The sequence below is a fragment of the Chanos chanos genome, chromosome 4 (genome assembly GCF_902362185.1).
Source record: "Chanos chanos chromosome 4, fChaCha1.1, whole genome shotgun sequence".
Taxonomy (NCBI): Eukaryota; Metazoa; Chordata; class Actinopteri; order Gonorynchiformes; family Chanidae; genus Chanos; species Chanos chanos.
The window spans coordinates 15454800-15473953 of NC_044498.1; the positions used below are offsets into that span (position 1 = coordinate 15454800).

General features: G+C 39.0%; 2 protein-coding genes across 3 annotated transcripts in view; both read right to left on the reverse strand.

The window, feature by feature from the left end:
• Positions 1 to 1907: 1907 nt before the first annotated feature.
• On the reverse strand, positions 1908 to 14069 carry dse (dermatan sulfate epimerase). Of its 2 annotated transcripts, XM_030772680.1 has the most exons (6): positions 13651 to 14069; positions 10035 to 10288; positions 6668 to 6907; positions 5156 to 5363; positions 2333 to 3654; positions 1908 to 2290 (listed from the first exon to the last, which is right to left on the reverse strand). In XM_030772680.1, exons 1-6 carry the CDS (start codon positions 14067 to 14069, stop codon positions 1908 to 1910), a joined length of 2826 nt encoding a protein of 941 aa, XP_030628540.1. The 2 variants fall into 2 exon arrangements, with proteins under 2 accessions (XP_030628540.1, XP_030628538.1); XM_030772678.1 differs by having other exon boundaries at positions 1908 to 3654.
• A 4238-nt stretch (positions 14070 to 18307) lies between these two features.
• Positions 18308 to 19154, reverse strand: part of nt5dc1 (5'-nucleotidase domain containing 1) — a 40445-nt gene continuing 39598 nt past the window's right edge. The window contains exon 12 of the mRNA XM_030772118.1: positions 18308 to 18420. Within this exon, the coding sequence (XP_030627978.1) occupies positions 18308 to 18420 (113 nt within the window). The remainder of the gene's footprint in view (positions 18421 to 19154) is intronic.

Below are 19154 nucleotides of genomic sequence, written 5' to 3' on the forward strand. Positions count from 1 at the left end.
TGGCAACAAAACACTTCCATAACACGTTGGTCGGTGATTGGAGTTTGATGAGATCTTGTGAATCACAGACAGGAATGCAGCGTTTCTCTCTCTGAGGATAGATTTGGTCCTCCTCAGAATGAATGAGCTTGTCACCATGTAATTCCAGATATGACACAAAGCTATGATATCAAAACAAAGCTACATGATGTCATAACGTTCTCAAGCTCTTGAGTGAAGTCAAAAGTGAGCAGGTCACTTTGCAAGCTTGGAAATTTACTTTTAGAGAAGAGATTATATATAATACTAAATATTAGAAATACTGTCTGAAGGCAGACATACATTTGCAAAGGTATTTTTGGTCATTTAGCCTAACATAAAATTTGCAGCTGTTCTTTTATGATTTGCTGACCTTTCAATGAACTCATCATTGAAAGAAGAGGGGAAGAAAAGCAGAGGGAAGGAGGAAAAGCCAAAACCTCTTTTTTTAGTAGTTTCAGTCTCAATTAATAAAGGAGTTGTTTCAAAGAATGTGGCCAAAATATGAAGGCAGGCAAAAACAAAGTCTCTTGTTATTGGTAAAGAGCTGTTCTGTTTGGGATGATTTTATGCATGACTTGCAATATTTCCTTCCTTTTGTGTGATTCAAGGAGAGCATAGAACCCATCACATTGTTCAAGAAATACATGAAAATATGACAAATTTTTGTTACTGGGATGATTTACAGGAACATTTCCCTAAACAGAAATTACTGTGACTGTACAATGCGTATACTGTGGTAAACAGAAAATATGGTATTATACAAATTATTTAATATAAATCATATTAAATTGACATTTTAAATGTGGTGGAAAAATGGGAGAGTAAGTGAATGTGCTGAAAGGGCATAGGAAATAATATATTATTAGCAATACTACCAAGGGGTATTAGGACAGTTCAAACATGCTGATTAATTAAAGTTTGAAAAGCTTTGACTTTTTAATAAACCCCTGGATTACACTGTATACTGCTAATGCAAGTAGTTTTGCATTGTATTCTGTATATTGTACACTGTGTTTATGAAATTCTTGAATCTTCTGAAGATACTGAAGTAGCAATCATATTTGTAATTGGTCATAAACTGAACATTGACAAGTGATGCTCTCTTCGGCTGTGTGCCAAAGATTCATGATGTCTAGACAATGTTGACTAAGCCCGTTTCTGGCATACATTGAGGAATGTTCAAGGTGAACCTGACTACATACTGCCACAACTGTGTGAGACATTTCTGAAAAACAAGTCATCATGGCTCAGTAAGTACCAAGGTTTGATGACAAATAAGATGCGATTCACATTTATTCTGTCTTCTCATGTCTCAAACAGAGTTTTCAGCTCACTTCCTAAGGCTCATCTCTCTACCACAAGGCTGATAGTGAGAGGCTGGCACACAGTGAATCCATTATCAAGCTTCTCATTCATATATATCATCTGTCAGACAACCAAACCATATTAAGAAGAATATAGCAACAAAAGCAAAATTCTGTGTTTTTTTAATTTCAGAGAGTACAAAATTACAAATGAAAATATATCTTGTTTTAGCATATATACATTTACATGTATTCTTGATGAATGTAAGATGTCTGTACAAATTTGCATAGATTGCAACATCTCTACTTTTTTAGTGGCTTTCCTTGGAGGTTTTTGATATGAGTCTCAAAGTCCTATGACACGATTAAGTTCATACAGACTTGATTAAAAAGCTCCACAGAAGCTTATGATCTCAGAGGTGGTCTGGCTAATCTTATCAATTCCTATTTGGAATTAACTTTTCCTTGACACCCATTAGGTAGAATTGGCTCAGACTGAGTTGCACAAAACAAACTCCACTTTCATAGACTGCAACTATTCCACCACACTAGGAATGGACATGTCTTCTTGACACAGTTATGTCAGCACTGTGTCTGAGAGCATGAAGAGTAGAGGCAGAGAAGGATGAAACTGTCTATGAGCAAGACGCAATAAAAACACCTCTGGGTGTGCAGACTCTGAGCCCTCTGAAAGCGGGTCAGAAGCACAGTCAAAAGCAGAAAGAAAGTGGCTGTGTTTAAAACAAGGAACAGTCGTATGTATGAGATTGAGCTAGACACATCATCACTTCTAGCTGTGGCAGCTGTGCGAACTTCCTTGAATTTACGGCCCTTTACAAAACCTGCCTTTCTGCCTTTACGGAAATCTCCATAATCCACAAAAGCCCTAGAGTCACCATCACCTTCATCAGGAATCTCCTCATATACTCGCTTCATTGTCCTTTGCCTCTCTCTCTTCTCACTGACTTCAATCTGGGCAAAGATGTCTGGGAGACTATCAGAGAAACGGTCATTTAGGATACCTTTCTTGGCACCCTTACTTTTGCTCTGTTTCTTGGAAAGAGCAAACATTTTTTCAACCACTTCTGCAGTCTTTTTCTTGTCAGCAAACTTCAGAAGGCGCTCGGCAGTTTTGTGGAAACTATCGCTGTTGAGAACCCGGGCAAGGATGTGCCTCTCTAATTGCTGGAAAACAGGCTTAACCTGCTGAAGGTTGTCCTCCACCACATTTACATACTCTTCCACCTCCTCAAGGGCCCTCTCCTGTATCCCTGCTGTCTTCTCAAACACCACCTTTTTCTTGTCTGCCAGCACCATAGCATACAGTGGCTTGCTGGTGATCTCTCCCGTTAGCAGATAAATGGTATAGGTGTGCTCACTTGTAGACAGGTAGATATCAACCCTCTGAGCATCACCACGCAGACTAAAGCTCTGAACATCTACTCCAGGTCCAAAAAAGATATAAGCAATTCTAGTGATGGGATACCTTAATGGCATTGTGACATTCACGTAGTTAGAGCCATTGTACGGGTATCCACGAGGGTAGGTCTTGTATCCCACTGTTGCTTTCTCACTATTGCCGGTGTCATCCAACCAGAACATTTTATATGTATCCTCTCCTTGTCTAATAAATGCCCCATGTACTCCATCGATTTGGGTTTCCTTGAAAGGCAAATCTGTATTGTGAAAGAAAGTACTGATGGTCCGTGTGGGGCTGTCTGTTTTGAGATGAATGTGGTCCACCAGGACAAGCAACTGAGGGTGAACAAGCAGCAGGTTCCGCTGAAAGTTCTTCATCTTCAATTCAGGACTGTACGCGGATTGACCCTCCCCACGGATGAAGACCATGCCCTGCCTGTCTAGTGCAGCCTCAACCTTGCCTTGGCAATCAGCGGCCTGACCATGTTTATACTTCAACCACTTGGATGTGCAGGCCTCCGTCACCTGGCCCTCCCAAGGTGCAAAGCAGCTCTCGGATACAGCTGGAGCAAACATTGCAGCATTGTTAAGGAAGGTGTATTTAGGCCCATATAGAGCTTCAGTGATGAAAGGAACACCATTGGGGGCAAATGTAAAAGAGTTCTGGTCTGGGTGCTCATGCCCAGCATTAAAGTTTCGCCACCCTTTTATCCATTCTTTGTACTTGTTCTGGTGTACGATGTCAAATATGGCACGCCCACCCAATTTTCCAGACTTAAAAGACAAAAATGTGTGGTTGTTCCCTGCTGGTAATGCACTGCCATAAGTGACCACTCCCCAGTCTTCAAAGTAATGTAGCTGTGATGTCCCATAATCAGGAGGTGGTGTGGCTCTCAGTGAGGGATCATACCTGTGGAAATGAAATATAAATAAACCTTAGTAAAGGCTACTCCAAAGGAAAGAAAGCCGACATGAGAGCTAACTTTTTCCAGCCACCCAATATACTTTTTAATAAAATCAATGCACCGCACATTGAATGGATTTGTGGAGGATTGTACAAGGAGACATACAGGTAACTGCCAAAAGGGGAAACGTTAACGTAAAATGTCTTAATAAAATGGTAGGCCACTATGAGTCACCAAAACCGTTTTAATGGTCATTGGTTAAAATTCTTGTGTGTATAGCTCTTCTGGAGAGATACAACATCCAAGAAGAATTCCAGTAATTGGTGTTTTGCTGATGATGGTGAAGATCTGGTATTGGGGATAGCCAGACAGCTTATAGCTTACAATGTTTTCATGCTAATCAAACCCATCAGTGACCATTTGTCACCATGGGAAAGAACTATTCTCACCTCCAGATTCCTTTCGATGTGTTCCATGGTCCGGTCCACTTTTTGAAAACATTGTAAACAGTCTGAGTCATATGATTTATTTGGCCATATGACTTTTTCCTAATGCTCAGTAAATAACAAATGCTAGATGATCAGTCCTCATAACCAAAGCCAAACCAAAGCCGAAAACCAAGTTAAACCACTTTCAAATATCTTCCTCTAGCCATGGGAGTAAAAAACAGGGGATGGCTGGGCCTGCCAGGTATTTTCACACATGACCTTAAGTAGGGTGACCATACGTCCTCTTTTTCCTGGACATGTCCTCTTTTTCGGACCTAGAAAATGCATCCGGCTGGGATTTCTAAATTGCCAAAAATGTCCGGGATTTTGCTTTTGCTTTCTGCAGTCGCCATGCACTGTGTGTGCATTTAACCTTTTTCTTTAGGTCCTGCCCTCTCACACGCCACCAGTGGACGGTCACGTACACTATCATGCTATAAACTTTGGTTAAACTGCATCTCATTCATTACTGTTAACAGTGCAGCAACAGCCAAGAGATCTTAAGAAAGCCGTATCGCTACCAAAACTTGAATGGAAAGAAATAAGGTCATCTTGCCACTCTTATTATGCTAGCAGTTATTTGTCTCATTAAAGACTAGCTGGCTATATATTGCAGCAGTTAAGTACAGATGCGGCTTCACATTGCATTTTCAAGCATCAGCCAAAAGTGACATACCCTTAAATTTCTCTGTAAGTTAGGAGGGGCATGCACCCCCCCCCCCCCCATCCTCTTTTTTGAAAACCAAAATATGGTCACCCTACCTTAAGCATGGTGTAATGTTATATGATCGATGAATTTAGAAACCATAACTGTGTGGATGTGGCTTCTATTATAGCTTCAGTATGGTGTACTTCAAGTATAGCTTGTATCCTGTATTTACACATGCAACTTACAGTGTTTCCCTTATTTTGGTTGGTTAATCTACTTAGAATCCCTTGATTCATTGAAGAATTTCTGTTTGGGCACAGAAGGATGCATGCAGTACATACTGGCAGACCAGTGTCTGTTAGCTCTTACCAGAGGAACTCAGTGTGAAGTGTACACCATCTCTGGCCCTTTCCAGCTTGTCCTGGACCATCCAGTACCCGGTTCTGTCGAATTATGTCAGCCAGCCAGTTTCCACTACCATTTCGCATGACAAAGCGGTCCAGGAACACAAGCTGGCTCTCTGGACCATAGAACCAATTGTAGTTGGAATCTGCTATTGCAACACTTCTCTGAAAGCCTATGAACATTAGTAAAAAGAACATGAAAAAAAGATAAGACAAGGAATGCGCACAAGAGTTTAGTTTATTCAAAGGAAAGTGAATTAAATTAAAATGAAAGGTAATAAACAGGTTAAAAAAATGTGATCACAGGTAATTTGTTCCATACATGTTGCCTGATTTTATTGACATACTCGAAAAACACTTCTAATGAGAAGTAGGTCATGGTTTAAAGAGAAGACTTCTAACTGTATGCAGTCATCTCCTCTCTTGTCAACAAAGGACAAGGTTTGGTAGCTGCAATGTTGTGGACATTTCAGAACACAAGGTATTCATTAATTTAGCTCTCTCTTGGGATCTAAGAGAAAGAATAGCAGTTTGGAACGAAACATTACTTTAAAACCTAGACACTGGTAGTAAATATTCAACCAAAATAAATCACTTGTAATTCAAAAATAATGACGACAATAACAAAAATCAAGGGAGGGAAAATACTAACAAATGTGAGTGGGATTCCTTCCTAAGGGCAAGCCAGCAAATGTTTATTTAGCGCATTCCAAGCAAGCTACAAAAAGATTTGAATTCTACAAACAAAATACCCTGTTAAATCTGTGGGGTTACAAAGACCATACAATCTCACGACTGCTCAGCATGGTGCAGTTAAAAAAAAAAAAAAAAAAGGAGTTACTGTTTGCAGAACCACTCCCCCTCCCTGAACCGGATTTGTACACAGGCAGAGAAATACAGAAACAAAGCAACTGTTAGTGTTGCTGTTTCCGGCTAATTTGGAGCTGTAGGTAGCCAGGGGAGAGAGCTGGCATTGTGGGTGTTAGACCTCCATGATCCTTTCAGAGGTAATTAAACCCTGAACAGATGAGGTGGCCCTGCATTCGGCGACAATACAACGCCTGTTGGCAAGGGCCTGTGAAACGTCCAGGCCTGATCTGACAGCCTGTCCCATCTGCTACCCTGCTCTTGAACTGCACAAGAGCTTCTAAACAGAGGAAATGATCTCCCCATAGTGTACAAAGCAAAGCAGGGCATATTTGCACAAAGACCCATAATTCAGATTCAGTAAAAACATAACTCTTTTTACAGTCATTGACTAGACAGGGCTTTCTTTTGCAGAGCTAGCATGAGTAATATTATGTTTACTAACATCAAGTATGATACAGATCAGTACAAAGTTATAAGCACAGCAGGTTTTGACCATATTGCAAAATAAACCTGATAAGATCTGGAAGTGTGACAGATTGCTACATGGAACACAAAAACAGTCAATTTACAATCTGATTTGGTGAAATTCACCATACAAGTGCCTTACCTGGAAGCAGAGTCCTATATAAGAAAGCAAAGTGTTTGTGGAGCCATGGATGGTTGAAATGGCCAATTGCAAAGTGCCGCTGCACTAGGAAAATATACTGGAAGAGGGAGCGAGTGGTATAGGTTCCATAGGCAACACCTTCATATAATGAACCATCTGTCACATCTTGCAGGAGGACCATGGACTTCTCCATGATAGCCAGAGCCTGCTTAGTCCAGAGGTAGGCTTCCTGCAGATAGCCTGGAACAGAGAGGACATACATTCCAAAGCTCAAAAAGATTTACTCTCCTCTAAATAACTGGCAGTGATTTAACCAATGTTAGAGGCTGGGAAAGCTGACAATACCACAAATTATGAATTCAAATTATGAACTGATGAAGTTCATACCACATAAAACAAGGCACTCTGTACAGAATGTCTGGTACAAGGCCTGTGTTTTCCAACAGAATGGGTGTCACTGTGTGTCAAGAGCTGAAAAGTAGTTCAGTTTTTAGGCCAAATTATCCCTATATGATCCTTTAGAAACAGTGTCTCCTTTCAGCCTCCTTCTGACACTTCCTGAATTAATCTAAGCCAAAAATCTGTGACATAATCTCTTTTACACACATAGCACTACTTTTATTTGGAAAGGGAGAGTGGCATGCCAGTTTCAGAACGCTGTATTAGAATTCATGGTTTACTTTGAGCAGAGCCACATTAACATTTAAACCACAGTTCATTGAGCAATTCTTAGACAAGAGCACCTCTGGCACTGGCAAGCCAACTCCTGAGAACACACACACAAACACACACACACACACACACACACACATACACACACACACACAGAGTGAGACACACTAACACACTCTCTCTCTCTCTCTCATACACACACACACACACACAGACACACACAAACACACACATTCAGTCAGAGTAGTCTATTTACCATTAAACAGGGACACAAGGACCACATTTACACAAATACTATGTCACCATGCTAGTGCTCTAAATCCACACTACTGCACCATACAAGCATTTGGTTGTTCAGAATTCAATGTTCCACTGTCAAAAGACTGAATTTTATGTAAATACAAATACATGGAAACTGACTATTTTTCCAGTGTTGCAGTGTTTTGCGATGCTTAAAGTATGCTCTCTGTGCCACATGGGCTGGGCAGGAGCGTTTTTCCACTGGACAACAAGACCATGCAGCGTTTTTTTTTGCGGACCGTCTCAATAAAATTCTGCATCTTCAGCTTTCAAAATGTAACATACGATTTAGGTTGGTGCCTTAATTTTCAGACTGCTACACTTTTTGCCTACAGTCTACACCACATTTTAGGCACAAACTTTTACTTCATTACAGACAGCTTACATTGTGATGAAAAATAATTTTGCTAAACTCTCTGTAAGCTAATGATCTCTGCAATATATCACATTTGCAACATTGAGAATAATGTTGCTGTAACAATGAAGTCTTATCCTTCACTTTAAAGCAGGTGGTACTTGAATTACACTTGAGCTCCAATGAATGACACCTAAGTGCTAACACTGGAGCTATGGGTTAGACAGGGTGATGTCTGGGGCAAGTTTTCCTGTTAACTACACATAAAACCATAGCACAGAGCCAAGAAACTAAAACATGTTATGGACCAAAAAACTCATTTTCATTACACATAGACAAACATATAAGCAATCAGCAATCAGGTGCGATATTGAAAAGAATCTATATCTATGTCCTCACAGCTAAAATGTGTAAAGTTTCAGTTTTACAGTAAGTAGAATTTTACACCACTATGTATGTACAGATTTAGTGAGAACAATGTAAGTTCTACGTAGCTGCTGTGGAACTGTTGAAGTGAAGTGCGAGCAAATATACAATATGGTTATCTGTGCAACGTAACGTTAAAGTAGAGAACTGTTTACTAATTCTGTCACTAATTATACACTCAAATGATAAGTGCACTGCAGAAACTGCAAGAGCAAACAGAATTTGCTGTTCATTCACCAGTAAACTTACAGATGACATTGAAAACAGACGAGCCATCAAGTACTGACATGCAGACACCTGCACCAGGAATGCATTTATCTCTTAAGCTTCAGTCAACTGATCCATTTATCTGATTCAGTCACTCCTTGAGGCAAGTGAACAACATCCCAACCCCAGCACTACTGCTACATAAAAACGCAGGCCAGAGACACATCGTTAATCTCACCATCAGACAGGATCAAATAAGGGTCTAGGCTTAGCTGTCTCTGTGGACAGTTTGTTGTGCCACTGAAACATGTACATATAATATATAGCTACGGTGTTTGAAAACTGCAAAGTCAGCATAGTGCCATGTGCTTACAGTAAGCAAAAAGAAAAACGCAAAGGTGTTTGAAAGTGTTAATGAGAACTGTTTTCCAGGTAAAATACTCTATAAAGTCACAAAGACTTTCTCCCTCCTTAACTCCAAACAAACAACAACACTGACTCATCAACCCCCCGCTGTAAACAGCTCTCTGTTCAGTATTATAAAACCAGTTCAAAGAAAACCACATTTACCACAATAATCTCCATTAGGCAATTCTCATTCATTTAACTTCAACTCTGAAGGGATAATATAAACACTTCTTGGTAAATACATCAGAATATGGCTCATGACAGCTGAGAACAATGTGACTTTGAACCGGCCCTAGAACTCAGATTAAGGTCATTTCCTGTTCTGTCTGTAAGGCGACATTCATGCTGCAGCTAAAAGTGATCAAATTTCATTTTTCCATCGTAAGTGACACAAATCAGATGTGCACAGAGTAGAAGCAAAAAAAAAAAATTCACATACTTTTCTGAAAAATGGCTGTGAAACATAAGCAACACAGTACTAGTTTGTCAAATATTAAGATTTTGTGAGGGGGTAGGACTCAAGTGGGAAAGGCAAAAAAGGGGGGAAAAATCCATGCTGAAAGTTATGGAATCATGTGGAGAGTTGCTCCACTGGAGAAACAATTATGTGGGATTAAGTGGAGCAATGGAGAATGACCCAGGGCCAAGCAAACACACATTCCACTTTGCTTCCCGAGTGTAAGGGGCTGGCAAAGCTCACTGAAGGAACCCTTTTTGACTCAATTCATATGCGGCAGCAAAGTGTTCCTTTTCTCAAAACAACACGTCCTCTCTACAGGAAGGAGTGAAAATACTGAGAGCGTACTCTATTTCCCCAAAACTGTCTCAAGTTCCGCTATATGGTGATATTTTAGGCCATTTTGGGGAAATGAACTAAAATACAATAATGATTTCTAAGGTCACTTTTGGGGGAATTTGACTATGTTTGTTAATGGTTCATGTGCATTTCCCAGATAGGATCATGCACATGAAGGCTCTGTATGGTTTTCTGGTGCTTACCCTGGTTCATGAAAACAAGGCTGCCTGTGAGCAGAGCCACACAGTTGGTGGGCTGGTGGTTATGTAGATACTGGAATCCCCAGCCACGATGGTAGGATTTCTCGTACATGTAACGTGAGGCATTTCCAATCACTTGCAAGAATCGTTCCTGCTGAGGTTTGCTTAGGTACTCGTACAGGAAGTCGTAAGCAGTGGCAAAGCCAACCAGGGAATGTGCCAAGGGAACTTCATCCCATGGAGCATCTTTCACCAACCTGAAAACCAAGGAGAAAGCAGTCTGAATCACACATTTTCAGCATGACTCAATTAGATGAAACACAGGCATTTTTTAAATCCATTACGTCAAACTGTTATTTCATAGGTACTAATGGCAGAACACAAAGACATTGAGCGTTTTACGTTCAGCTTTAGCAGGTGCTCCTCTAAGACATTTTCTCAGACAATATCACACAATTTTAAGCAAATCAAATGTCAAATGTGAAAATGTCTAAGAATTAAAGAGTGTATCTACCAATTTAAATGTATTATACTTCTTTCCCTGATGCTCCTTTCATTATCAGAACCTGCAAATTGCAACATCTCTTTAACACCCATCAAAAAGATGAAAATATCCTTTGATGTCTCTTTAACTGTCTAGATTAATATATGACTACCTTCTATCACTCACCATCAGAGACTTTTATGAAAGGAAGATGTCCTCAAAAGCAGTGACTACATGCATGTAATGGTAGGTTATTTGCAACATCTAAAATATGCATAAAAAATTTGAAACATTACAAAATTAAACAAAAGTCATTGTGTTTTCATTTATGCCAGCCAATACACAATCATTTTACTTTGGTGTGATGTACACTATGTAGTATGTAAGAATGAGCCTAGAATCAGAATGCCACAAGTTGAAGGTTTTCGTCAGACAGAGTATGGCTCTCCATAACATGTTAGTATATATATAATTAAAGGTCAAGAAAACCACAAATGATTTCAAAAACCACTTGTAAGCTTCCCTGTAAGGATTCAGCCTATAATAAAAGTGTGGGTGAAGAGAAAACTCCTATTAAGCCTTTAAAAGAATGTGAGAACATATGCTTTTTGGATATAGACTTTTCAAAAGTGTCAAAGGCACAAACACTGAAGAAAATAATACAGCAACATCTATCTCTGGTGTAATGCTAGTTTGAGCATAGAAACCAATTACACTTTTATGGTGAACTTAACTCTTTTTGCGTTACTGTAAAGACTAGCAAAGAGAAACTAAACATATTTCCATCATATAGTATTCACTTCCTTGAGTTTTTCACTGTGGTTTACTGTTTTATGCTTTAAACATAAATATAAAAACAATCCATGTAATATCTCACTAGTTATCTACACAAGTTACTCTGTAATATTAAAGTGTGGGAAAATTTTACAAATATTTCACAAATTTTTTCATATTTGAGACATAAGTATTCACCACGTTTTATTGTGACTCTAAGCTCAGGTGTATGCATTTTCCTTTCACATAATCCACCTGTAGTAAGTTTAACTGAATGACAGAGCTGCAGTCCCTAAACTGACTGTCTGTGTCTGAGCAGAAACATAACAATGAAAACCACTAAACTGTACAACAAACACTATGATAGAACTGTGTTGAGGAATAGTTTTGGGGACGGGTATAAACATTCAGAGGTGTTTAACGTTCCCTGAGGCATTGTGAGGTCCATCATGTAGACATGCATAGAATATAGAGCCGCTCAGGCTCCTAGAACAGTAAAATCAGCAAAGCAAAACTGTGTAAGAAGGTACTTGGTCAGGGAAGCGTCCAAGAACCCACTGACCACAAAACTGGAATTCCATAGTACCATGGTTTACATGGGAAATCCCACCACAAGTCACCCTTGCACCTCACCAGAAGTGACCTATATGAGGTCCAACTTAAAGGGAAGTTCAACTTACAGGATCTTAATAAACTCTTTGGGGAGGAATGCAGAAAATCACCGTATGTACATTTTAAAAAAAGAGCATATACTGTATATACCTATAAAGACGCACTGCCGTACTTGCTGCCACATGTTCTTTTGTACAAAGAATCAACTCAGGAGTACAACTATGCATTACATTTCAGTTTCTCATTTTGTGTGTGTGTGTGTGTGTGTGTGTGTGTGTGTTTCAAATACACCAAAAACACACACATACAACATTAACATGTTGAGCTTGGTGTGTGAATGAGTAAAAAAAAACAAAAAAAAACCTATTTCATAACGGGAAAAGAACAGTTTGAAGAGGGTGTTTATTTCTTTAAGAGGTGGTATAAAAATTCAAACGACATTCCTTAAGCACTGGACAAAGCCACAAGTGCTCAAACAATAAAGAATCTGAATAATTATTTCTAGATGATTTGAACTGCAAGCTAGTTTTGAAGGCTTTGACTCAGATAAGCTCTCAATGGTATTCTATTCTGCCACTGGGAGTCATGAAGAGGCAGAGCTGATGGAAAGAAGTTAATGTTTATTTTCCATTATCATGAGATAAGTGACAGAGAGCAAAAGCACTAATGAGACTTTCTGAGAAATAACCCCCATGAATTCTGTGTTGATGCTATTAGGAACACATCTTACTCCAGATTCCAGATTTTCTTGGAAGTAGTATGAAATGCTTAGTTGCAATATAATTCTCCCAACCCAAATTGTATTTTTCTTCTCAAACACTACAGTCAAATGGCTAAGTCAAACTGGTCTATGATATTACCCTTTACCTCTAAACTCTACCATCCACTTTAGCCACCATTACTATCACTCTGGAATGTTCAAAACAACTACGATTAATAAAACAAAGTCACAGCGCATGCTGTTGTGGTACACAACGGTGAATTCATCCACATGCTGATACCTCTTTCAGACGACTCCGAAATATTAGGCCAAACTGTTTACAGGCATTCTCCTGACATGATCATTTTACTTTCTTTGAACAGAGACATGTTCTGCGATGCATTTAGACAGCTGCTAAACATATTTCCTGGAGCCTAAGACCATCAGACCACCATGTGCATTCTAAACCCATAGACAGACAGACCTGCAGCCTGATAAAGGGATTACCTCGTGGGTCTTTTGAAAGCAATAAAATGGGGATTTGGGGTTTTTCTCTGACTGAAAACATGCTACATGAGATATGGTGAATGAAGTACGTTCATACAGAAGGTGACAAGGCCTGTCCTTATTCCTCTGTAGAGATGTCCAGTTCATTTTTTAATGAGACTAACACATGTAGGTCCAGACTAATAGAACAGCAAATGCATGAAGCCCAATAAACCCCAGTGAGAGAACGGACTGTGTATGAATGCCTCACACACATAATCATTGCTCACAAAGGTTGGATGACAAAAAAGTTGTCATGTAAACACTATCTGTGTTCATACTACGTCGCTTGCCAATAAACATAAAGAATTCAATTCAGTATGGCATTACTCAGCAGTGGATTCAGTTAAGATGCATTTATCAGAGTGAGAAAAGTTATATGATGTTTGAGAAAAGATGTATGATGTATGGGATGAATATGGATGTATTTTTAGGAAACAGAATACAAACCAAAAAAATAGAATATAAAGTTAAAGGCAATATTGAGAAGACATATCTCATACCAGTTAGGTTGAGCCGCCATTCTTTCCATATAGTCCCGGGCAAGATCCAAAGCTCCAGCCCTGTGGGGGTAAAGCAAGCAGAACATAGAGAGGATGCCCAGATTATTCCCATAGACTTCATTCCATCGCGCGCTAAATTCCTCCGGGCTCCATGGCGGCAGGTATTCTTCTGGATGCTCCAGCATGGCCTCCCCAGCATCTCGGATCTTCTTGGCCAAGAAGCTATGAGTTCCTGCGGCTGCCCTCTGAAGCTCCTCCACCTCCTCTTGACCGAAGTACAGCATGGGGTGTCCATCATAGTTCCCTCCCAGGAAGGGTACACCTCCGCTAGGGTCCACCTCACCTGGCACCAGGACTACCTGGGTCCAAAGTAGATTTATGAAGAACACCGTGGGAGCCCCACGGGTGTAGGTCCTCATCCTGACATCAGAGTGGGGGTGCTGGCATTGCCAGATTGTCTGTTCTCAGCTGAATGAGGAGAAAAGAGGTTCTCATATAAAGACTCAGCATGCTCATGCCAGAAATAATTGGACACAGCTGTATTTCTGATCATTTTGGCTTCCCTAACGGTATCCCGTCTTATGAAAATAAAATAAGAAAGCTTAGCATTCACAGTAGACTTTCTATATAAATTTCAGAGAAGTTTCAGGAAATGCCATCCTATTGCTTCATTCTGTGCTATTCACATAATGCAGAAAAAGACACTTATCTATATGTGTTGAAACATATATTATACTCTTGCTTAGGCGAATGTTGCTCAATTGTCATTGACTACACATCGCAGAGATCTGTCAGAGTCTTGCAAGTATCACTGAAGACATGCAGCCATCACAGTAATTTCCACAATCAACAAAACAACAAAAGGATTAGCAGTGCAGAGGATATTTAGCAGCCCATTGTTTAGTTATTGTACTTTTGCATGCAATGCTCTTTGTTAATAGTGCAAGATTTCATGGAGTGAATACTGCCCATTTTGTATGAGTACCACAAGCCTGCTAACAAATGTTTAGTTACATGCTAGAGTATCTTTCCATGGGGTGGAATGCATGAATACTGCCAAAAACTGACAGGGTGTAGGCAGATCTGCACCTACTCTGACCATACAGTGGGGTGACCCCAAGGCATTGCCAAATGGAAAATCAGTTGGCCCTCTTTTATGAGTTGTCTAGACACTAACCCAGGCAGGGTAGTATCAATTCCCTTTATTTTCTTAGCTGTTTCAAAACATGTTACAACAAATGGCAATAGGAGGAAAATTTGAACTACACTTTTCCATTTTTGCATTTGTTTTGAGCTCATGGGTAGTTTTGCACATCACAGTGGTAATTCTATGCACACACAATTGAACATTTAATACATATGTGTATGTGTGTTAGCTTTTAAGAACTGGCAAGCAAAAGTATGATGAGCTTCAGCTGTACCACATCTGACCCCTTGACCTCTGCATTCCTTCTGGAGGAGCACATGGTTAAATACCTTTGCCTTAAGAAATATAAAGCTTGCATAAGCCCTCGTAGGTGGGAGCTATGCACACATGTGGCGGAGAAGACGTGGAGAACTGATTCATTTAAGAGAAACCAGATGAGAAAATGTAGTCATTCCTCTTTGTGTTTGGCTTAACCTTTCACTCTGTGTCTAAACTACACTAAAACCAAGTGCAATACAAAACTAAAAGATACACTAACTCATTGTGCACTTCATATACATGAGGATCTTTGTCTTATGTCTCTTTGAAGAAATTCAGTCTGCAGTAGTGGTTTATCAGTTGCAGCTATATTTAATAGCTGAATGCTGACCCTTTTAAGGATATATATATATATATATATATATATATATATATTCATTCTTTTTCTTTCCTTCAGACGTGTCAAATTAATTGCTACACGAAAAAAAACAAAAAACAAATCCTAACTTGCTGTGAGATTTACACAGACATACCATCTTTCAAAATGTCACGTCAATCACCACAGTACGGACTTCAATTTGCAAGCTTGAAAACAATTTTCTTATGTCAAAGGTTTCTCTTAATTGACCCTTCTAAACTCTGTTTCTCCTGTTGGCAAACCACATAAACCAAAAGAATTTGGCGAAGCAACGTGGGTTAACACATCTCCTTACCACCATATCTTTTAAACTGCTCAGGAGAAATGTCATTCCGTGCTTGTCCTTATTTACATACAGACAAGGTAGAAGTGTCGTAAAGGTGTAACAAACGAGACAGATCACAGTAAATGTTCTAGGCTGACACGTCTTTTTCTCCCTCTGTTGGAAATTTCCACTGAGTCACGTATTCCAAAAGAAAGAAAGGACTAAAAACTGACTTAGTGAGATTATACCATAAATGAACTAAGGTAAAAATTTTTGACAACAATTTTGATAATCAGTAGACTATACAGTGTCAGCTTTTAAATCTTCAAGCAATGGCTTTCCTATCGTACATCTATATGAAGAAAACCCCCAACTTTTGCGAACTTCATTTCATATCCGACAAAGATGACTTAGTATTTGGCTAATAAATTTCCACGCAGACGCCTCTATAAGTGCCTGCCTTTCGCGAAGAGCTGTTAAAAAGACCTAAATTACCTTTCTGATCCAGTTGCATTAGGGTTATGAGGTGAGTTCGGCACGCTCATCTTATCTTGACTGATCAGCTACCTTCTCTGTATTTATCACCTTGTCCTTCGATATATAGCAACTGTTCGGGACAAAACCACAATCGGCCGCGCAGAAGGAGAGTTTGTTGGCTTGGCGACGTCATCAGCATTAGCGTTTAAGGAGGAGCAGTAGGGGGAAAAGAGAACATAGTGATCCCCCATACATAAGATCGCTCAGACATCGTTGCATCCTACTTATCATCTGGTGTTCGGAGAGTGAAAACTCGTCTCTGAAGTAGGGAATATAAGATATTCGTTTCAACCTTTATGAGTTTATTAAGTTCATGTAACAGAATCATCTAGTAGGTAAAAACCGTGCAATGTCTGTACTTTAAGCGGATAATAAACTTATCAAAAGACAATAGAACAGGGGTCAACAATTGTGACACTACGCTGATACAGCCAGTAAAAGAAAATGAAATAATGTCTACATTATTTACTTACTTCCTTATTTTATTTCACAGATGGAACACAGAACACAATCCCTGCATTTTATAGAACACATACCAATGTTTGCAACATAAGGCAAAATAGACATCTCAAATGTTTTTTTCTTCTTTTTTTTAAGGGAGAACAAAATGCAAGACACATAATTTTAGGCCCTGGAATGACACCTGCAGGACATTTTCATACCTAAACCCAAACACGTATTGCATCCAGATGTAGCAACTAATTGTGGCTAAATAGACAATTTATCAACCAATTATAAGGTAAAGTGTAACGGCCTTACTGATCAATGTGATTTTGCTGTGATGTTCATACGATGTTCTGTAAAGCTTATGCATATGTCACAAACATGAAAGCTTTCACACAGGACCTTTTCACAGAAATGTCAACAATAAAATACAAGACCAGGGATATTACGATTATACTTGCATTGGCATGACGGTTCCATATACAGACAACAGAACATCCATAATGGTTTGGCTGAATAAGGTCACATCAGTCAAAACAGTAAAAGTACTGCTTTATGTGAGCACAAATACTCAATACATTGTCATTAATGGTACCCAACGATGAACATGAAACCATTCCATGGTCGGTTCAAGCATGTCTTACATTGGCACTGCATATGAATTCCATAGTTTTGTACTACCACTCAACAGCACAATACTGTGTACACTTCTGCACTTAAACAATACTAACAGAGCACAGAGTAGAACTCTAACTTTTCTACTTTACATTATTCTTTTTGAAGTTTCAGAGCACTGAGGGGGGAAAAAAAAAGTTTAAAAATAAATAGGGCATTTATCAGCACATTGTAAATGTGGCTTATTGTGTGAAAGCATCCTCACATTGCTATCAGTATGTAAAATGTAAACCTCAAAATTACAGTATTAATATTCATCCACACGTGTGTTTTATTCTGAATCACTGCAACTTAAGCTCAATGATTTGTTCAGAGTTGTTTTGATCAGGAAGCATAAACTTAATTATAGGCAGTGACTTGCAGACTCATTTTTCGAGGTAATCATTCATAAAATGCTGTAAAATACACAAACGGTAATTTAGGTTGAGACAAAGGACAGACTATACTTACAGTGTAAGAAAAAATGTAAATGTCAATCTTTATAGGGTGTGTATTCAGTAGTAGCAGATCAGCATTGAAAATGAAATACTTTTACATATGAAAACATTCAATTTTTTTTTTGTCTTACATCAAGTGACATTTGGACATTTCTTGCTTTGTGAAGCAAAATCAAAGAGAAACAAACAATACACATATACCAGTAGTGTATTTACACAGACTTTCTCACACTCACACTCACACATACAGGCCATTTTAACTGCGATTAATGATCTACCTAATGTAAAAATAAGCAAACTACAAAACATACTGCTTTACTATCCAGTACAGTACATTCACCTGGTTTCTAACAATAAGTGGATGAATCCTGTGCTGTGCATGAGTAAATCGGAGTTCTGTGCTATTAACAATGGGTTCAGAAGTTTAGGGGGCTTAGTTGCTGCTTTTCTTGGAAGTGGGAGCAGGATGGGAAGACTCAAGGCTGGCTCTGGACTCTCTTCAGTAGGGAATCTGGGGGTCTTGGGTAATATCCTGTGGTACAGGGCTTCTCAGGGGAGAACCTTGGGAATTTATAGTCCAGAGGGAGATCTGGGACAGACAAGAGGACCACAAGAAAGAAACTACGATTGACTATGATCTGTGCTAACTGTGACTTCAAAGTACAGCTGACAAGAGTGAAACGCTTGGAATTTACAAATTTACATCAAAATACTCCTGAGGACTTTTTCATCAACCTTTGCTTGTTTTAACTTAACCCTTTTTTCTGACAGAAATTTCCCACGTTTGCATTAATGATATGATGTGATTTACATGTCTGGGCACTGAAACATGTAAACTGTTAAACAAACCTAGAGCAAGTTTGTACACTTTGCTCAAAAAAGAGGATCATCTCAAAAGTTTGTACCTGTTTTCATTGTGTGGCAGAATCTTTTAGTCCTGTCAATTTATGCATGTAGAAACATGGTTTTTCAACTTTTGTTGTTTCACAACATTACAGGAAACAGATCCATTTCATTTATATGTTGACAGTTATTGGAGAAAATGTCACAGTGTGTCAGTCATAACTGACAAAACTCTTAGGTGTAGCACTGTGTTACAGCAATACCCATGTCGAAACATTTCCATAGAAATGTACAGTTAAGCCCAAAATTATTCATACCCATGCCAAATTTGGATTTAGAGTGAATTTTTATTTGACCAATGTGACGAAAGACAGTAAGACGTGTCAGTGATGTTAATGATAAATTTGAATTATTTCTATGTTTTTTTTTTACAGTCTTACTAAAAATATCATATTCACAATTATTCATACTCCTTGAAAT